Genomic DNA, 20,101 nt, shown 5'->3' with positions numbered 1-20,101 from the left:
GGAACATAAAGAAAATAGACATAATGTGAACATAAAGAAAGAAAACTGCGTGGAATGAAGTTTGGGGAGAATAAACTGTTAGTCCTACCAGTATACATATGTCAAGTCTGAAGCTAAGAGTTAAAAATCGAGTATCATTACATTCAGATAAACTGAAAAGCACTTCTGTTTGCTTTGTTTGTGTCCTTTATACGCTACAGTGTTGATGGTATTTATATTCTGTTTAACCAATACTTACCATTCAAGGTCCAAGATAAGGACAAAGTAAATAATTCATCAGTAATTAAACCAGTGATTTTCTTGTTGGAGGGGGGTGTGTCATGTACACGTCATGTTTCTGTGAGGCTTTTGGTTTTTATATTGTAAATTCATTGTTATTTTGCAGATCTGGTGTACGGATACTATAGGCAACAGCGGAAATTGACTGAAGAGATTGATTGGTCATATACAGGTAAGTAACTGTCTATTGAAGAACTTATTTTGCTTTGATATTTTCATTTTTATAATTTCAAGAGCCTGTTATGTCTGTATACCACTTTCCATATGCCTAAACAATTGCTGAAGTAAAAATGTAAGAAATGGAGTCTGAAAAATTGCTGGAACATTACAATAGGAGAGACTACTTTCATTTCTTACATCTGTTACTTTTGAGAAAGTTCTCATCCTTAAAACCTTAACACTGAGACATGACTTACTTGATGAAGACTGAGCCAATAAATTGTTAGGTGCTCTTTTATCATCTGAATATTACTGTTCTGGTAAGTTTGAAAAGCGGACAGAAAGGCTGAAACAAGGCACAGCGTGTTATGTGGGTAAGAACATATCCATATACTGCATATGAACTCTGCACTTTTATTCTGAGCCCTTGAGCATCCTTTCCAGCTCCCACCCTGATTCTCCTAAAAAATCAGTCATTTGGGCTCTCTCATTTGCATAAGTAAGAAAGGTATACCTTTAAATTCTGCACGGCCTTTGCCTCATCACAGAGGGACTATGGGAAATTCACAATTTGCCTTCTAGATTCTTCTGTAAAAGTCAAGCCACTTTCAGTTATACTGAAAAGGTAATTTTGTCCTAAATGATAGGCGTATTTTACCCAGAATGTAAGAACTGACTTTCTGAGGATGTGCATAGACCCTTACATTTTTAATGACTTAAGTTATTGTTTCAAAAAACACCAATTTATTAAAAGAAATAAGGACTGTCAAATTTCAGTGTTTCATATGTTTGGTTCAAAATATGTTCCTGTAGTTAAAGAAAGTTACACCATTCTTTTTCTTTCTCTCACTCTCTTTCTCATTTTTGAGACAGTTTTTATCTTCCAGGGTAAAACATATTTAACAAGTTTTGAGCCTAGAGAGAATTGAAACAGGCTAGTCATAAACCCTTCAAAATGAGATTTATAATGAAAAATCCCACTTACACACATTGTACTGCAAAATCCAAGCATAAGATCAATCAATACAATATTTCATGTTCAAAATCCATCCATTTTTTAATATTGCAGTTTGGGGAATGCAGGGATAAGCCTCCAGGATTACAGGTGACCAGAGGGCAATTTATGAGTTTCCTTTAAAGAACAACGAATGGGTTTTGCATAGGATATCAGAGGATAGAGCCTGCACAGAGCAGGCTGCAGCAGCCACAGGTCACGTTTACTGGATGTTTTGGATGGCAAAACAGCACAGGCTCTGCAAGCCAGAGGATTCAGACCTGTTGGTTCTCTCCCTTAACATGTGAGATACCTTCGTGTAGCCATCTCACTTCATGTGCCTCGCCCTAGTGACTCTACTGTTGGCAAAGCCTTTCTGCCTATCCAGACCTATATAGTCAGGTGCACATGGTACATGGGGTGGCCGAATGTGAGAGAAGCCCCGCTCAGCAGTGTGTGCCCTGACTGGCAGCCTCCTGCCCCAGCAGCACCCTGCCCCTACAGCCTCCTGCCCCAGCAGCCTCCTGCCCCAGCAGCCTCCTGCCCCTACAGCCTCCTGCCCCTGCAGCCCCCTGCCCCAGCAGCCCCCTGCCCCAGCAGCCCCCTGCCCCAGCAGCCTCCTGCCCCTGCAGCCTCCTGCCCCAGCAGCACCCTGCCCCTGCAGCCCCCTGCCCCAGCAGCCCTCCTGCCCCTGCAGCACCCTGCCCCTGCAGCCTCCTGCCCCTACAGCCTCCTGCCCCTGCAGCCCCCTGCCCCAGCAGCCTCCTGCCCCTGCAGCCTCCTGCCCCTGCAGCCCCCTGCCCCAGCAGCCTCCTGCCCCTGCAGCCCCCTGCCCCTGCAGCCCCCTGCCCCTGCAGCACCCTGCCCCTGCAGCCTCCTGCCCTTGCAGCACCCTGCCCCTGCAGCCCCCTGCCCCAGCAGCCCCCTGCCCCAGCAGCCCTCCTGCCCCAGCAGCCCCCTGCCCCTGCAGCCCCCTGCCCCTTCAGCCTCCTGCCCCAGCAGCCCTCCTGCCCCTGCAGCCCCCTGCCCCAGCAGCCCCCTGCCCCAGTAGCCTCCTGCCCCTGCAGCCCTCCTGCCCCAGGAGCCTCCTGCCCCAGGAGCCTCCTGCCCCAGCAGCCCCCTGCCCCTGCAGCACCCTGCCCCTGCAGCCTCCTGCCCTTGCAACACCCTGCCCCTGGTCCTGCCACCTCGCCAGGCCTTGTGCCGCATGGGCTCAGCATGCCCCCACCATTCATAACACAGCCAGCTCCAGGCGTGGTTGGATGTGGGTTTTTGCAGCTTTTTGGTGGGGCTGTATGTAAATCAGGTACTCCATGTCTAGGGCTAGCAACTGTATTGCGAGCCATGTGGTATGTGGTGCTTTCCTGAAATACCAGGTAATTGGTTCATGGCATGAAGGGAATACACGAATTCAGCTTTCACTTAAAAAACCCACAATCTTCCTGAATGTGAAGAAAAATTAGAAATTTTAACATTGTGTGTTGGAGGCACAGAAGTCTAGAGGCTGAGGCATATTGCTTTTGATCTAATTTATTTATAATTTATTTATTTATTTTCATCTAATTTAATTCTTGGGGCAAGCAATATCAAGTACTGTATGTATAACTACTATACCTAGCTCAGACTTTTGGTTTTGAGGCATAGACCAACACACATATTTCTGAATAGATGACCTATGCTTTGTCAGTTCGTCCTTTCCTCAGACACCAGTTATATTCTTCTGTCTTATAACCCGCTCAGTGAAAGACCTGAAAAATTAGCCTCTGTGTGCCAATGAAGCGTTATGAGTGGGCCTTGGGATCCTGCAAGCATGGAGTTTAATCCACCATAACTAAGAAAAATCTAACTGGCTTGGTAAGCTAATCTGAGTTTGAGCAGATGTAATTATATCAAATAAGAAATTTCAGATACATTAGCCACAGTGGGTCAGTACACTCCTTTACTGGGATGGTGCTGTGAGATGAAAGCAAAATGGAACTAGAGAAATAACTTGAATCTTACCTGCTGAAATCATGCAATTTCTGAAGGTGAAGTTTCATAATAGAGCAATTATGCATACTGTAATTTATGTGACTCATCATCAGATTTTGACTCTTGGGTAACTGTCTAATGAAGGCATAAATGTTACTGGAAATATTTTGTAGTACTTCTAGGGGCTCTGCTTTAAGCCATAAACAAATCCTGCATTTGCAAGCGTGAATTTAGGTTTTTCGTGTCCAGACTTTTGCATGTATTTGCATAAACAAATACAGTGTTAAAGAAGTGAAAAGTGCAAGTGCACGTTACAGATGCATTCAATTTTTTTCAGGAATAAGTGGTTCTTGAAGCTAGTTCATTAGTAAAATGAATTTATTTTAACAACCTTTCATTGTATTTTTCATTAAAACAGTGATTGAAATAAAAATTTTATAACAACATGAATATTTTCAAATGATGTCATATACCAAAAGTGAATCCAACCATTTTTGTTCTAGAAAAAAACAAATCTACTGAGAAAGTTCATTTCTTCAAATCAGTTACATACTAATTGATGACCAAAGATCATTAGATATTTTTTAGCTGCACCACTAAGGTTAGGCAATCTCATATTATTTCAAACCATAAAGCGAGCAATGTGAGCTTTAGTTATTTCTCTGTCGTACAGATGAAAGATTCGTTTTTGTTGATGCTTTGTTTATCTGCATTGTTTTTGCCAGAAGTAATGATATAATGCTGCTTTCTTGTTGTTTTTTTTTTTTTTTTTTTAACATGGCTGGTTGATAGTAGTCCATGAAAACTCCAAGTCTGAATGTTCACATGCAGAATTATCAAATGATACCATAAAGAAGATTATTTTTTCCAGTGAAATTTCCTTCTGTTGGGTTTTTACTCTTGGGATTTGGGTTCTTGTTCACAATGAACAAGTTAAGTGGTTTGAGGGGAAAAAAACAGGCCTGAATTCTGCTAAAAGCAAGAAATTCTAAACAGACTTCCAGGAATTACAAAAGCTGAGGGTTTTTAAAAATTGAATTTACTATGTAAATGAATAGCACAGCCAGATCAGTGTTCCTTGTCTCCATCATTCAGGGATGTTCAGTTTGTGCTGCCATTCATTATGGGATACACTGATAGGCAATTGCCTTATAAATACTGGCAACTCTCTTCTGGAGCAAAGGGTGATTTTAGTATAAACTCTTGGGACTTTAAAGAACAATTTTGTTGTTTGCAAGCAGAATGTGAATCATACTTCTCTTTTCTCTGGGGGGAAGATTTATGAATCACAGATCACAGAATAATTTAGGTTTGAAGGGGCCCTTGGAGATCATCTGGTCCAACCCCCTGCTCAAAGCAGAGTGAACTTAAAAGCTGAAGCAGGTTGTTCAGACCTTGTCCAGCAGAGTTTTGAACATCTCCAAGGAGGGAGATGCTGCAGCCTGGGCAGTGTGTTCCGCTGTCATTTTGAAGAATTTTTTTCATTTACCCAACTGCAATTTCTCTTATTGCAACTTGTGACCATTGCCTCCTGCCCTTTCCCTGCGCACTGCTCTGTAGATTGCCTTTACATAGCAGTAGACTTCAGCTAGGTTCTCCGTCTCTTCTCCAGCCTCAGCAAACTCAGGTGCCTCAGCCTCTCCTCGTACGTGAAGTGCTCCAGCCCCCTGATCATCTCCATGGCCCTTAGTTTGTTAATATCCATCTCATACTGGGTTGAGGAGGAAGTCAAAACTGGACTCTGTATTCTCAATGTCACGTCACTTGTGTGCAGTAGAGGGACATAGTCACTTCCCTTGGCCTGCTGAACTCTCGCTAATGTAGCCCTGTACTTTCTTGGTCTTCCTGGCTGCACGGGCACACTGCTGACTCACACACAACTCATTGCCTATCAGGATAATTAATTACGATCTTTTCAGATAACTTTTAATATCTGGTGCATCTCAGTAGTAAAACTTGGCAGTACGTTGATGATGCTCTTCTGGCCCTTGCACCAATACTTTCCACAATAACAACAGCTGAACATAAGGGCTTGTTGGTTTTGCTCCCATGTTGAACATTGAACTAATAATGTTAAGCTTAAAATTGCTGTCATGCTATGTCTGATTCAACACCCCCTGGAGATATCCCCCTAGTTTATCATTCCCCATTACTATTCACTACACAGACAAAACCTTAGTTGTCAGTTGAAAGGCTGGTTTTGCCACCCCAAGTCCTGGAAATTTGCACTGATGGCTTCAAATGTTGACGCCTGTAGCTTGGCTCAGAAATGAAAATGGCCTTATTTTCAGTGGTACTGAGATAATGTAATTCTCTTTGTTGCCCACACAAGGTCTAATATTTTAATTTCAAATGTTGTTCTATCATCTTTGAGTACTGAGGAGATTCTACTGCTTATACAGTTTATGGGAAAGTAGGTTGTTGCTTATATCCATAGTAATTTACAGGAGTATTTTGCTTTTTACTCAGCCTAAAAAGTGAGCAAGGATCTTCACTACCTCAGCTGTGACTCAAGAAACTGATTTTGACATTGGTAGCTAATTCTACTTATTTTGTGAAACGTCTCCTGCTTCCATTACCCCACAATTCGATCCTGGTAAAGTGGAAAGTTTTGGACTCTCCCCTCATCCTCACCCTGTTTCCCTATTCAGCAGCCATCTGCTGGGAGGAAGGACAAGGCCAGGCATACCAGCATTGCTTTCTGCCCTGCAGCTGCAGCGGAGAAGAAGCTGTGCTGCAGAGTGTTTGTGCGAGCGTGGGCACCCGTGCACGCTCCTTGTGAGACAGCTGCGGGAGCAGGGCAAAGGGAGCTAGAGGGTAGAGGCGTACGGTCTGGGTCCTATCCATTGCAGGCCAGGGTGCAGTGTGATAGAGGAGCCATTTCACGAGCCAGCTCCTGACAGTCGGCCTGTGTGGGAGAGCGGGATGCACCGGCGGGAGCCTGCTGGAGGTGGGGTCCAGGAGCTGCTTGCTGAACTGACTGATTTAATAGACAGTTCTACCAGACCAAGCTGAAATGTCTCCAAGAGAGCCCTGGCCAAAAGCTGATGAAACCTCCTGCCTCCACTGGATGGATAAAACCGTGTTCTGGGGAGATGAAGCATACCAAATTAAGTTCACATTTTTTCTTGCTAGCTAACTACCATGGCAGTATCAGCATAACTTTGTGAGAAGATCTGGTCTTTTTATCACCTCCTGTGAAATAAATCACTTTGTCTTTTATATTCACCAAGTATAATCATGACCGATGTGCTGTATCGGTTGTGTGTAATAAAGAAAAGCCTATACTCTTGGGCCCTGTGGGTTCCTTCTGTAAAGGGTGCAGCATAAGAAATCAAAATACCATGCATTCTTTTATTAACTCATATAAAAATAGCTCTGTGGAGGGTCTTTCCTTTTTTAGTAGACCTTACACTTCAGAGGCTGTCATACCTTTTCTTGCATGATAGCTCATTACATGTATTTACATCCCCCAGATCACACAGTCACTCATGGTTTCAGTGTTTTGTCACTAAATTCACAGGCTCATTAATTAAAAAGCCTGTCACTTTATTATGGCTTTGGGAAGGCTGATGATTCAGCAACAGAAATTACAGTGTTACGCATCTGTTCGCATAAAAGAGACAAGGTGTCCTCAAGCGGGAAGCTACATGCTGGCATTGCTGGCCATAAAGAAATCCCTTTTAGGATATCTCAGTGTACTGAATCAACACACAAAGCATGTTATTCAACACAAATAAAATATCTATTCAGTATATTTGTGATGAGACTTTTGAATTCATATGAAGTTACACGGTTCGGAAGAGTCTATTTCAAACATCCTGTCTTTTCAATCAGGAGAGCTGATCTTTGAGCAGTAGAAGGCTACAAGCAGCAAAGTGCAATTTATTTAGCTTTGATTCAGTCAATATTTATAGGACAAATTGAGTGGAAATCTGTTACAAGGGGTTTTTTTGGATGGAAGTTAAGAGGATTGGACCCCATATTCAAGGACCTTTCAAAGTCAGGTGCTTGTAGGACAGGTATGAAGAACCACATGTCAGTATTTATATTTGGCTCCTCACTGGTAAAAGTATATGATTTTTCTGTCAATAAAGATTTAAGTGATCTGTTTGCCAGGATTTCCTGATAAGGAACTGTGATACCTGTTCCTTCCCCCGTTTCACTCCTTAAATGCTATAAGCAAAGGAAACAGCTCGGTCATTTTCAGAAACTGCACAGCATGTCATTCTGAGCATCAGCTAGATTATTCAAATGCAGGAGGGTTGGTTTCTGAAGTGTAGAAATCAAAGTGTGAGGTATTTGCATAGTGTGGCACTGCTGTTTTGATATGGTCTGGCCAGGGGTCAGAAAGATGTGGAGACTATCCACTAAGTAAATGCATTTGGAAATTAAAAGCTTTTTTAGGAGTGCTGTCTTTGGGAATACACCAAAGTAAAATGAAAAAAGCAGATTGTGGCTATCTCACAGTAGACTACAGCCTCTGGTTAAGCCTCTTTGTCCTTCAAAACGATCATAAACGTATCCTCATGTATATACTACTGAATGATATCTCATTTACAAGTGCATTCAATCTGTGCTGCAGTGGGAAGGATATGTTCTTGAGGACTACTTGCTAACAAAATGCACAGATGATTACTTTGAGATCATCATCACCTCCATATCAATATGATTTATGGATTTGTGAAGTTTAGAGCCCAGCAAATAATTCTCCCATTGCTTATGTTTACAGAAGGCCTTGCTTTACTCACCTGCTGCAGCCTATTTGTTTAGGACTTTCTTACGAACATTTTTACTCAAAGGCTATTCTGCTGTATTTGTAACAGTGTTTGGTTTTTTTCCTAATGTATTCAAATCCTATTCATCCCAGTATGCACAAATTGCTAATATACTGGAATACAGGCAATAACTAATTCTGTGCAACATAACTCACAAATTTGAAGCCATTCACGACCTTGCTGTAACTCATTAATTCAATAGAAAACAAACCCTTCTAGATAGTTCTTCCATGGGTCAATAAGGGTTAAAGCAGTCCTCCAAAAGGCTTGGTTAGACAAGTCTGCGTGGCTAGGAGCACAGAGAGAAGGAAGATGAAGGGTAAGAGGAAGGATCCTGAGAAGGAGGGGGCAGGAGGAGTGTGGCCTCCCTCTTTGACAGCAGAAAATTCTCACGTAGGCTCAGGTGGCCCTGCAGCCACAACCACCGCAAGCTCAGTGCGGGATGTGTGCTTGGGATTTTGCAAGTGTGCCTGACTTAGTTAAGCAAAGCATAGGAGGGGTAGCACATACTTTTTCAATGTCTAAATTTTGAATGCTAAGTTACTGCAAATTACTGTAAATTAATTTAAACCATGTTTTCATGCTGTACTTAGGAATTTCATTTTCAAATGTTATAATGTGACTTTTTTCCCCCAAAATAGTAATTTTTCCAAAATTTTTCAAATTGAGAAACAAGGGAAACCCATCAGCAGTTTTATTTTAGATGAATCAGTATTTGCGGGGAAAAAAACCTAAACCACTGAAAAATCCTGACCTTTCTAAAATTAACTTGTAGAAATGGCACTTCCAATTCCATACACACTGCCACGTGTAAAGAATGTCACCTCATTTCAGAGGTAAAAATAAGCTTCCATTTATCTTCAGCTGCATGTGAGAGCGGGCCCAGTTTGTAGATTGGTGGCTGGACCCCGTGCTCTCTTGTAAAGCATTAGCACGCTTGTTGCATTTCTTTCCACCTGCGCACTGTTACCTAGGCCAGGAGGTTGTGCAGGTGTCAGCAAATGCTAGTTCAGTCTGCAGGCTTGCTTTAAGTGGTAGTCATTCATGACAAAGCGTGTAAATTAGAAAGGGGCAGAAATTATTTTTATTTGTACACAGAATACTTTCTGTCAAGAGTTTCTGAGGGATAATATGTGGTGTTTATTTATATACAGTATATCATGACTGGCACATTAGCACAGTTCTAAGAAACCTGAATCATACAGGAGAGTTATGCAGCTTATTATTTACAATGGGGAGATTCATTCTAGGAAGCTTTCCCAAAGAAGTCTGTGCCCTGTTTCTCTACCAGGGTAGCAAGCTTTCCACACCACCCTGAAGGAATAGTGGGCATGTCGAAAAGCTGCTTACATCCCAAAGAAAGCAGATGGTTCCAAATGAAGGCTCTGTGCCCCTGTACTTGTCCTTTCTTCCCCTTGCCTTTTTTCTGCAATTGTGGTGCATATGAAACCACTCTTTCACATTCAAAGTCATCCCTTCTTGTGGAGAAAGTCCTGCTGAAAGCTGTCAAAGTCTATAAATGAATTTGCAGCAGTCCACAGGAAAGTGGCTGTGGGACCGTGCATCCACTAGATTTATCAGCTGGACTGTTCCCTCTATTATTTGGTTGCCAGAATCGCAGAAGTTCACTTCTGAGCATCTCTTTCAGCTGTGAAAGGTGCACAAAATCTTCTTTGTGAAACGTCAGGTCAGGACATTTTAGCTGCATATATATTTAGCTAGTTCTTGCTATGCTTCAACAGTTGTGCTTGCAACAAGCTCTATATTTGTCCTGTGGTGGCCTTATCTGCTCTCTTCCAAGAGCTTTCTTCATGAGAAATTAAACTACAGCTTGATCTGATATTGCCTGGCATTGATCCTATTTTAGGAGCCACAGAAACAATTGACTGTCTTCTTCCATCCTTTATCATAGATGCTGCATTTAAGAGCTAAGCTGTTTTCCCTCTGAATGTGGTGTTTCTCTGTCAATGCCTTCCCTGTCAGTGAGCTTTAGCTGATGAAAACTCTGTTAAGCAAAGACATTTTTAAAAGGCGGTTAAGAAAATGGAGATATTAAAAATGGAAAAGCAAAGCGAGGGACAATGTGTTGAATGCTGGAAAAGAGAAAGAAGAATCATTTACATGTAAGGACTTGAAAATTTGTTTTCAAACTTCTGGTCTTTCCCTAGCTGTGTAAGGAGTCAATTCAGTGCTAGGGTGCATAGTCATAGACTGACAACAATTATTTTTACTCAGTTAATGGCAAACCAAGCACACACCAACAAAATGCCCACCTTGCACTACTCTGCCTGAGTAACTGAAAGGGAAAAACTGAAAAAAATACTGTTGCTGGAGTATTTAGGAATACTGGGTCAATAGCTCTTTTCTCCTGTTTCAGAATAGCGTGGATTTTCTGCCTGCTTGTACATGTTCTGACCACTTTGCATGTACGCAGTACAGTATGATCTATCTCTTTTTTTCCAGCTATATTTTTTCTGTCAGTTTTCAGGAGACCAAATATTAATGGCTGGAGTGCTAGTCAGTGAAAAATTCCAAGCAAGGAGATTTTTTTTTATTATTATTCAAATGCATCCTCATGAAAGCTAGCTTTACAGTAGGGGTGTGGTATGTGTGAACAGTGCGCTCTAAGTAGGAGCACTAGCACCTTACCTCTTTAATCTGTATTTTACCTGCTTTCAGAGTATCCAGAACAGATCGAAGGCGGCCAGCACAAACAGGCAATAGACAATATCATAGAATCATAGAATCGTTAAGGTTAGAAAAGACCCTTAAGATCATCGAGTCCAACTGTTAACCTATCACTGCCAAGTCCACCACTAAACTCAAGCACCAGGTCTACCCATCTTTGAAATACCTCCAGGGATGGGGACTCAACCACTTCCCCAAGCAGCCTGTTCCAGTGCCTGACTACCCTTTCAGTGAAGAAGTTTTTCCTAATACCCAACCTAAACTTCCCCTGGCGCAGCTTCAGGCCATTTCCTCTCGTCCTATCGCTTGTTACTTGGGAGAAGAGACCGACCCCCACCTCACTACAACCTCCTTTCAGGTAGTTGTAGAGAGTGATAAGGTCTCCCCTCAGCCTCCTCTTCTCCAAACGAAACAACCCCAGCTCCCTCAGCTGCTGCTCATAAGAGTTGTTCTCTAGACCCTTCACCAACTTCGCTGCCCTTCTTTGGACACGCTCCAGCACCTCGATGTCCTTCTTGGAGTGAGGGGCCCAAAACTGAACCCAGTACTCGAGGTGCGGCCTCACCAGTGCTGAGTACAGGGGCACTATCACCTCCCTGGTCCTGCTGGCCACACTATTCCTGATACAGGCCAGGATGCCATTGGCCTTCTTGGCCACCTGAGCACACTGCTGGCTCATATTCAGATGGCTGTCAACCAACACCCCCAGGTCCTTTTCTGCAGCTTTCGAGACCCTCTTCCCCCAGCCTGTAGCGTTGCATGGGGTTGTTGTGACCCAAGTGCAGGACCCAGTACTTGGCCTTGTTGAATCTCATACAGTTGGCCCCGGCCCAACGATCCAGCCTGTCCAGGTCCCTTTGTAGGGCCTTCCTACCCTCCAGCAGATCGACACTTCCACCCAGCTTGGTGTCGTCTGCAAACTTACTGAGGGTGCACTCGATCCACCTCATTCAGATCATCAATGAAGATATTGAACAGGACTGGCCCCTACACTGAGCCCTGGGGAACACCTCTCGTGACCGGCCGCCAACTGGATTTGACTCCATTCACCAAATGTAGCACATTTTCTTGAGAAGGGGGCACATACTTTAAATAATGCAACCATTCTTTTTCTTCAGCTGTAAGAACCCAGTTGAAACAGATTCTGTACGTTACTGTAACTAATCTTTACCAACACATTTAACCACCAAGAAGAGATCTGTACACCTTCCAGTCCTAATGTGACCATACCATGTGTATTTGATCAAAATGAGAACAGTACTCGTTCTCCTTTGCATAAAAGGAACCGATGGTAATCTGTTGCAGTGGCTCAATCACACATCTGAAGTTCCCTTTGAAATTGTTTGTTTCGTCTAGAGAAGCTGTGAAGCATGTGCTAAAAAGAGCTTTTCTGGATGACTTCCTTTGTCTTCTCACTCCATCCCTTTCTCTAGAGCAGTCTTCCTACCCTTTCCATATGACACTTTTTGTCATATTGGCTTATTTCCTCTCTTGTGGTGCAGCCGCAACTTGTTTCCCTTTTGCAATATAAAATTCTTCTTTTTCCCACCATCAAATGATTGTGTAATGTTTTGTTGCCTACTTCTCCCTGACATTCATTAATGGCTGCACGAAGTAACTGTCACTTTGCCACTTTATCTCCTGTGTTTCCAGGAGAAACTCTTTCTCCTCCCAAGCAACTAATGGAGAAAGAGCTAGCTGAGTGTTTCCTTGACTATCTTGCAGTCTTTCCCAGCTGCCTTTTCTTAAATGTCAGGGAGGCTGTGCAGCGTGGTTACCATGGTGTGTTAGCTGGCATGCCTGCAAGGGTTCACGAAAGCCAGCACACCCTCTGCGCCATGTATAGGAACATACGATGAGGGAAGGCACTTACCTGCTGTATCACAGTTAAACAGAACATAACGAAAGGTGCTTTTTGGTGCGTATTCTGTATGAGATTGGCCCCAATTTGGTACCATAAAAACCATCAATCAACTAAGAATATTCTCTTTGTCCCTCCATTTGTGAGAGTGTTGGTGTATCTTTAGATGTGTTACAAGTTACGTATATAAACCTGCTGGTGAGCTTGCTGACTCAACAGGTCAGTACATAAATGTATATGCTGATGAAGAACAGTGAGATTTACACTGTGCTGTATTCATTAACTACCTTCTATAAAAAGATGTTAAGGTATTTTCTATTTCCTCATAATTTATTATTCAGTTTGAAACACTGTTATTAGCAAAAAAGCTTTTCTTTGATATGGTTTCCTAGTGTGAAAGTCAATACAAATAAAGTACATCCTGCATCCAGCCATTGGAAAACATTATTTTTCAAACCTCAGGTTTATAGCTAGCAACCTGTAGATTGATTTCTAGCTGACATAGCAAAATCCTTTTTAAAATAGTGGCAGATTTAAAAATTCACTTTGAAATCCCATGCAACTGAGTCACATTGTTGTCTCTAGAATATATAATTCATTTCATAAACAGATTTCAAACATAAATATGAATAAATGCCTTTGTTCCAAATAATAAGCTACCAGTAAGTTCTGTTCCAGTCACTTGCTTCAGGTTAAGTTGGTCATATTCTCTTCAACAAATGGTTAGGTAGACTGGAAACACTTTGCATCAGGTTCAGTGATCATACAGAGAACAGCTCTGAACTACACTGTACTTTGGTTTGTCTCCTCCATAAATGTTTCATAGAAAGAAAATATTCTTCTCCCAGTTGCTCAGCTTTAGCCCCTGTGAATGAAGTCGGTAGGATTTTCCAGTGTGATTAAGTTCGTTTCATTGAACTGTTCAGGTTTTTCTTATTGGGGCCAGATACAGACTGCCCAACTCCAGCACCCTGGTGTTACAGGCAATCATGCCATCTAACTCTTGCATAACATTAATTGAACTCTGTTTTAAAAGTAGTTGTGATATTTTGCATCATAGTTCCACTGAAAGACTGTCTCAGAACTCACTTTTGACTTTTATACCTTATCAGGATTTCCAAGCTAGCTGTATTAGCGGACCATTGAGGTCATCAGGTTCTTCTGGTGGAATTGATTTTTTTGTTTGTTTTTTGAAAAGTTCTTTTCTATTGCCAATATTTTCCTGCACTGATATCCCTCTCCTGTTGGTTTTTTAAATTAAATAATGATAGCCTAGTCTCTTGTCCCCTTTTGATCATTTTTGATCTTTTTCTGCTCACCCATGGGTCAGCTAAAATTCTTTTGTCTTCAACATGGGTGACCAGCATCACATGCATTCATCCCAGGTGAACTGTCCCCAGGACTTTATGCAGAGAAATCAATACTTTCCTATCTTTACTAGGAGTTGCTTGGTTAGAGCTTCAGAGCACACTTGCCTTTCCATCATACTGTCTGTTTACAGTCCTCTGAGACTGTCAGACATGGTCTGATTCTCCTCCTCCCCCGTGTTTTTCCTACGGTGAGATTCTCATTAGTAACAAAAACTCCCACTGGTAGTCTCTAAATGTATGATTTTACAAATTGCATTGTTGAATTTCATGCCATTTTTACTACTTCAGTTCTCAAGGTCAGCTGGTTTTCCCATATGCTATACTGGACCTCCTTGTGACGGCATGTTTTCACACGTCATGTCATCAGTAGGTGTAATTAGCAGAACTGTGAAACTGCGCACACACAGCCTAGTACCTCCCGTTTACTGCTGCTTACTATTTTTCTCCTTCTCTTGCATTTACTAAACGAGTGAAAGTGCTGATTTATTAGATACTGATCTATTCAGCACAATTACACAACTCCCAGTTTTTCCAAGACTTCCATTCCTTCCTTCCTTCCTTCCTTCCTTCCTTCCTTCCTTCCTTCCTTCCTTCCTTCCTTCCTTCCTTCCTTCCTTCCTTTTTTCTTTTTTTTCTGTCTCCCGAGATATTTGAACTTGGACACCAGCTAAACAGCTGGCTACGTTCTCATTCATATTCTGCAGGCAAATCCAGCCTCGCTTTAACTCCATTGACTTCATAAGCATGAGTCAATATGAGGAAGTTGGCTTATAAAGTGTTCTGTATCCTAGGCAAAATATTGCTTATGTTGAAAGTTTATTTCCTGCTCAAGCATCATTAAATTGCAATGATTTATAGTCTTAAAATAAATGCTTGTATGAATATTAAATACCCAGTTAGCAGCTTTATTATGCTATCACCCCTAGATAAATCCCATTTTGATAAATTCCTACGTAAATAACATTTTAATTATTGCTGTGTAAGTACTAAATTTTACAACTGCAACTAATTACCTATATTCATATTTCAAACTTTAGTCTAACAGCCTGAATTAAAGCCAACTGAAATCAGTGAAAAGATACCCCTTAACTTAAAATTGAACTTCGAATCAGTCCTACCTTATAGTTATGACCAATTTATATCACATTAACTATGGAGTATGTTTCTAAACAAAATTTAAATGTATGAATTTTAGCAGTGTTGGAGTGGGTAGCAAAAATACTCAGAAATGCATTGCGAATATTTATTCTACTTTCAGTGTGTAAAAATTGTTAAATGATTAGAAAAATTATCATGGCAAAACTAGGAGTGTTTCGCAATTAGATAAGGAATCACTCTATAATACCCAATGGCAATTAGCTGTCCCTGTGCAGAGCCCTCATTATTTTACATTATAAGAGAAATTACAAGCGTATTAGCTTGATTCTACAAAGTTGATCATGAGCGAAAATTAATGTTGACATTTAATTGTCCTGAAACTTCATATTTAATATCTCACTAAGATGAATGGCTCAGTTTACACTTTCCAGAGCTATTGTTTCAGTCTATGGTAGTACCAGATCCAAATTAATGCATGCAAGTGTAGCTTTTTCGGCACAACCATGAATGGTGGAGACTTTTACAAAATTGATGGTGATGTGAAAACATAAAGTAATTTCATAGAGCCTATAAAGATATACATAGCAAAGCTTCTTCCTGGATGTGATATTCTTCAGTATTTTCACTAATATCTCGGATGACAGAAGAAAGAGAGGGCATTTGCAAATTCATGGAGGACACCGTGCTGGAAGTTGCAAGAATTTTGGGTGACATAATCAGAATTCAAAATGAGCTTGATGAATTGGAGGAAAGTTCTGAAATCAATCAAATAAAATTTGTCAATACTATGGTAACAGTAAGCACAAAATATTCCAATTGGGAAAGAAAATCAAGCATATAGATGCAAAATGGGGACTGTCTGGTTAGGTGGCTATATGGCAGTTAGCTATAATTGCATCTGAATTAGCAATATGCTGTTGTTGCAAAAAAGGCAATCCCATTTTGAGGTGAATTAACAGGAATGATGTATAAAGCATGGGAGGCAGTTATTCTGCTCTACTTGTCACTAGGAAGGTCTCAGCTCTACTTCTGTATTCATCCTTGGGCCGCACACTTGTAGAAAAGACAGTGACAAATTGAGCGAAGGTCCAGAGGAGAAGCAAAAAGAATGATGGGAGTCTAAGAAAGCCCAAACTCCTTGGAAAAAACTGAAGGAAATAAGTTAGTATAGAAAAGGGAGTTAAGATAACAGTCTTCAAATATTTAAGAGTTTTTATAAAGTGATCGGTTGCTCTCCATTCCACTGAAGTGACAAGGATGAATCAGTTTCATTTGCAGAAGAGAAGGTCTAGGTGCAATATTAGGAAAAACTAACTGTGAGACTAGCTAAATTCAGGTTGCTTAGGAAGGCTGTGGAATCCCTCTCATTGAAGCTCTTTCAAAAAATGGGGAAGACAAGCATTAGTGGGGGATAGTCTAATTATACTTGATCCTGTAATGAAGGAAAGGACCCAGATGACCTATCAGTCTTACAAATCTGTGATGCTTTGGGGCAACTTTAGACCCTATTTAATCATCTTTCAAACAGCACCTAGTGTAGGTGTTGTTGTGTAGACAAAGAATACTGCCAACCATTCCTGAAGTTACCCAGATTTTCAGTCCTTTACTACTTTGTTAATCATAAACTGTTTGTCTAAGAAAATTATTTTCTGTGCTAGGTCATTTCCCCATTTTTGACTGTTTGAGGCTGTGGGAGGAAGGACTGCAGGAAGTATTCCAGACAAAAATGTGGTTTTTATAAGGAGACACAGAAAAAGATATAACTTCTCGCTTCTGAAAAAAAAAAAAAAAAAAGTCAGTCTCTTCTCTGAAAACCCTGATATATCCTCATTTTGGATCTGGAACCTGGAAGAATGAGGTAGCTTTTATTTTATCAACTCAATTTCTATCTAGGGCAAGTGTTTCTGGGGCAAGATCTTACCACCGCTCCCTGACATAAAATCTGTGTTGAATTAATTTAATGTTATCTGGGTGATTTAGGCTACTGTAATTCTTTTGAATGGAAATACAGTAGGATCCAATGGGGCAGAAACTTCTGTGTGAGGGCAGTAACTGCTTAAGCCACTCAGACTTGTTTCTAGGGCTTGTCTGATTTGCACCTACAATTCAAATTTGACGTCGAAGATTTCTTGTAACTCTAAGTTCATAACTTTTTGTGGGTTTTATCAATCACTTACTCCTCCAAAGCGTTTGGATCCCATCTTGAAACCCAAACTCATTTGTTTTGCATGGACATTGAAAAGTGTTTTGCTTTTCTTTGGATTTTTATTGCAGACAGTTTGAGATTAAATTGATCTCATTTTCTGTCTCTTGGACTACTGCAAGCCTGCAGTCATGCATGCTCATTGCTTCTGTCTGAGGGAAAAGCTCTTTATAGTAGGACAGCGAGGGCTGGCAGCATTTTCTTTCTTGTGCTGCTGAGCAGCTCTGACCAGCTGGACTGTCAGCAGCTGGAACCTGCTGACTTTCCTGTCAGAGCAGCCCGAGGGTCGGATATTCTGCATTTGTACTGCTTTTAGCCTTCTCTGTATTTGTGGGCACAGTATGGACTAGCAGAGCCTGTCGTTTCATCAAGCCTTTAGCAGTCCTTCCATAGCAATGGAGCCGCACAGCATCACCTCTTCACCCAGCTATTGGCTTCTAGTGGATGCTCTGTATTTGTCCTCACATTCATGTTTTACATTAACGTGATAATATGAGAAATCACCTTTTGCCAGCATGCTGTCTCAGAACACCTCCACAGCTTCCTTCAAGCAGCGCAGTGCATCATTGGTGCTCATGCATTTGTCCTTGGTGAATCACTTTCCTTCATGTCACACTTTTTTGCTTTTTGCCTAGCTGATGAGTTCCTTATAATATTCCCAGAGGTGAGTGCACCGTGGTATATGATGAGTCTGTGTCCCTGGGAGGATAATGTTAGGTTTCTTTTGTGTGTCATAATGGTACTGCATAATGGAGCCAGAATATATGCCTAGAGATGGAATAGTTACAAACAAAACCAACCCAACAATAACACATCTAGATAAAGCAGTTAGATGTCAGGCTTGCACCTGCGTAGCCTCATCACCCTTTCATATATGTTCTTTAAAACACAAACCACTTTTTGTTTGCTGAGCAGCCCAGAGCAATGACATAATTGCATAATTTTTGTGTATGCTTTTGTAATAAACTGGCATATTATAGAAGTACATTTAAGGAGATGCTCTTTTAGCCTAAGATATAATAATATACACATTTAGGACCGACCTGATTCTAGCTAAGCAGTCCCTTGAGGTTACTGGGAACTGAAAACACTGCAATTTACAGGCTTATGCACTCAGCTGATTTAAAGACAGAGATGGGAAAAAAACATCTCTGTCACTTCCCAAACATCTTTCTTCTTCACTCTGACATCTTTCTATAACCCATGAAGTGGCTATTGTAGTTGTCAGAAATCATTGGTTTTTTTCTGGAAGCAGAGCACAGAAGTGCTGGTGTGTATGAGGAGCAGGGCTGTCTGTATAAGTGCATCATATCATGTTCATCAGGCTCAAGTATCACTTGTTGGGCTTTTTGTTTTCAAAGGAAGCATCCACTGCTATTAATTAGTTAAAGTGAAATTAAATATACCGTCAAACAATACTTTTTCATTATAATGCTCTTCTGAAATACATTCAAATTTCTTTCTACCTATTTGCACTTTCCATCGTACACACTCCAAAGTTTACAGCTTACAGTCTCCAGAGTTGAAGGCTCCTACATGAACTGTAACTACTCCATCTAACCTCCTACAGCTCCTTTCTCCTTCCTGAAGTATGGGGCAATTTTCCTGCAAATTAGCACAGCTCACTGGAATTGAGGTTCCAGATGCAGCTTCCCACCTCTCAAATTATATTGTCTCTGAATAAAAGGCAAAAACCAGACCTAGGAGAGACCAGACTTCAGGCTGTTCCCTTGCCCTCCTTCCCCTCTACTAAATGCTATAACCACAAGGTGAAAGTCAGGCTTCTTGTCAGCTTGAGAGCTGAGGTCTCTTGCTGCCCAGGGGCCAGAGCAGCCCAGCCTTTTTGGAAAGAATGGCCCCTTCTCTGTTTAACTGGTTAGGCCTTTTCCTAATGTCTTGGCATAACTCCTTCAGGCAGAATAAACCCAAGAATTCAAGTCACTGCTTCCTCACCCAGTGCTCTAACCACTAGTGCAGAGGCAGCGGTATTATCTGTGGCCATCATCCCCATTGCCATTAAGAGAGAACCAATTGAACTGGACAGATCGGACTGCCCTTTGAAAGGTGCCTGCCTTCAATATAGCCAGCGAGGAGAGAGAGGCACTTTAAATTTATGAACACTGGATCTCCCCCTGCAAGTCCTTTCACCTTCAGCTGCGTAGTGTATTTCACCAATTGCATTAGATGTATTGCATTAACCCTGTGCACTGCCACAGAGAGATGGCCAAGAACTTCAGTGCATTTTCCCTCTCAGTTTCCTCTTTTTGTTTGAGTGAAACTATAGCGTATGGATTCTCAGGAGAAAAACATCCTTTAAAAACAGGCAATGTGATTTTCAAACCTCAGAGGCTGACAAATGTGATCCCTCAGACCAAGTAATCTGATTTTCTTGAAAATGACTGACCAGGTTTCAAGTTGGCAGCAAGCATCCTTTAAACTTTATGCAGGGCAGCAAACCTGCAGTTTAAAAGCCACGATCTTAAGCAGAAATGCAGCTTATGAAACATTGAAATGGCTAAATGTTTCTTAAAGGTTATTTATATATCCACTTCTTATTTTTTATCCTCTGTTTCAATGAAGGTTGTTTTACATTCCACAGCTCATGTAGGAGGCTGTGCAAGGAGTTATTAATAAAATATTAATGCTGTCATCCCACAGGACATATTGTTTATACCATCACAGATGCAGATTACATTTCAG

The 20,101-nt window shown here is 41.4% G+C and overlaps 1 protein-coding gene across 7 annotated transcripts in view; it reads left to right on the top strand.

The window, feature by feature from the left end:
- The window catches only part of PTPRZ1 (protein tyrosine phosphatase receptor type Z1), a 145,556-nt gene that overhangs the window by 40,041 nt on the left and 85,414 nt on the right, over positions 1-20,101 (top strand). For all 7 annotated transcript variants that reach the window (XM_009464127.2, XM_087765960.1, XM_087765958.1 and 4 more), the window contains exon 2: positions 386-451. In XM_009464127.2, the coding sequence (XP_009462402.1) occupies positions 386-451 (66 nt within the window). The remainder of the gene's footprint in view (positions 1-385; positions 452-20,101) is intronic.

Source organism: Nipponia nippon, unplaced genomic scaffold, assembly GCF_047370975.1.
Source record: "Nipponia nippon isolate SJK-2023a ecotype South Korea unplaced genomic scaffold, ASM4737097v1 scaffold_3, whole genome shotgun sequence".
NCBI lineage: Eukaryota > Metazoa > Chordata > Aves > Pelecaniformes > Threskiornithidae > Nipponia > Nipponia nippon.
This window is presented reverse-complemented; position numbering and strand designations above follow the sequence as displayed.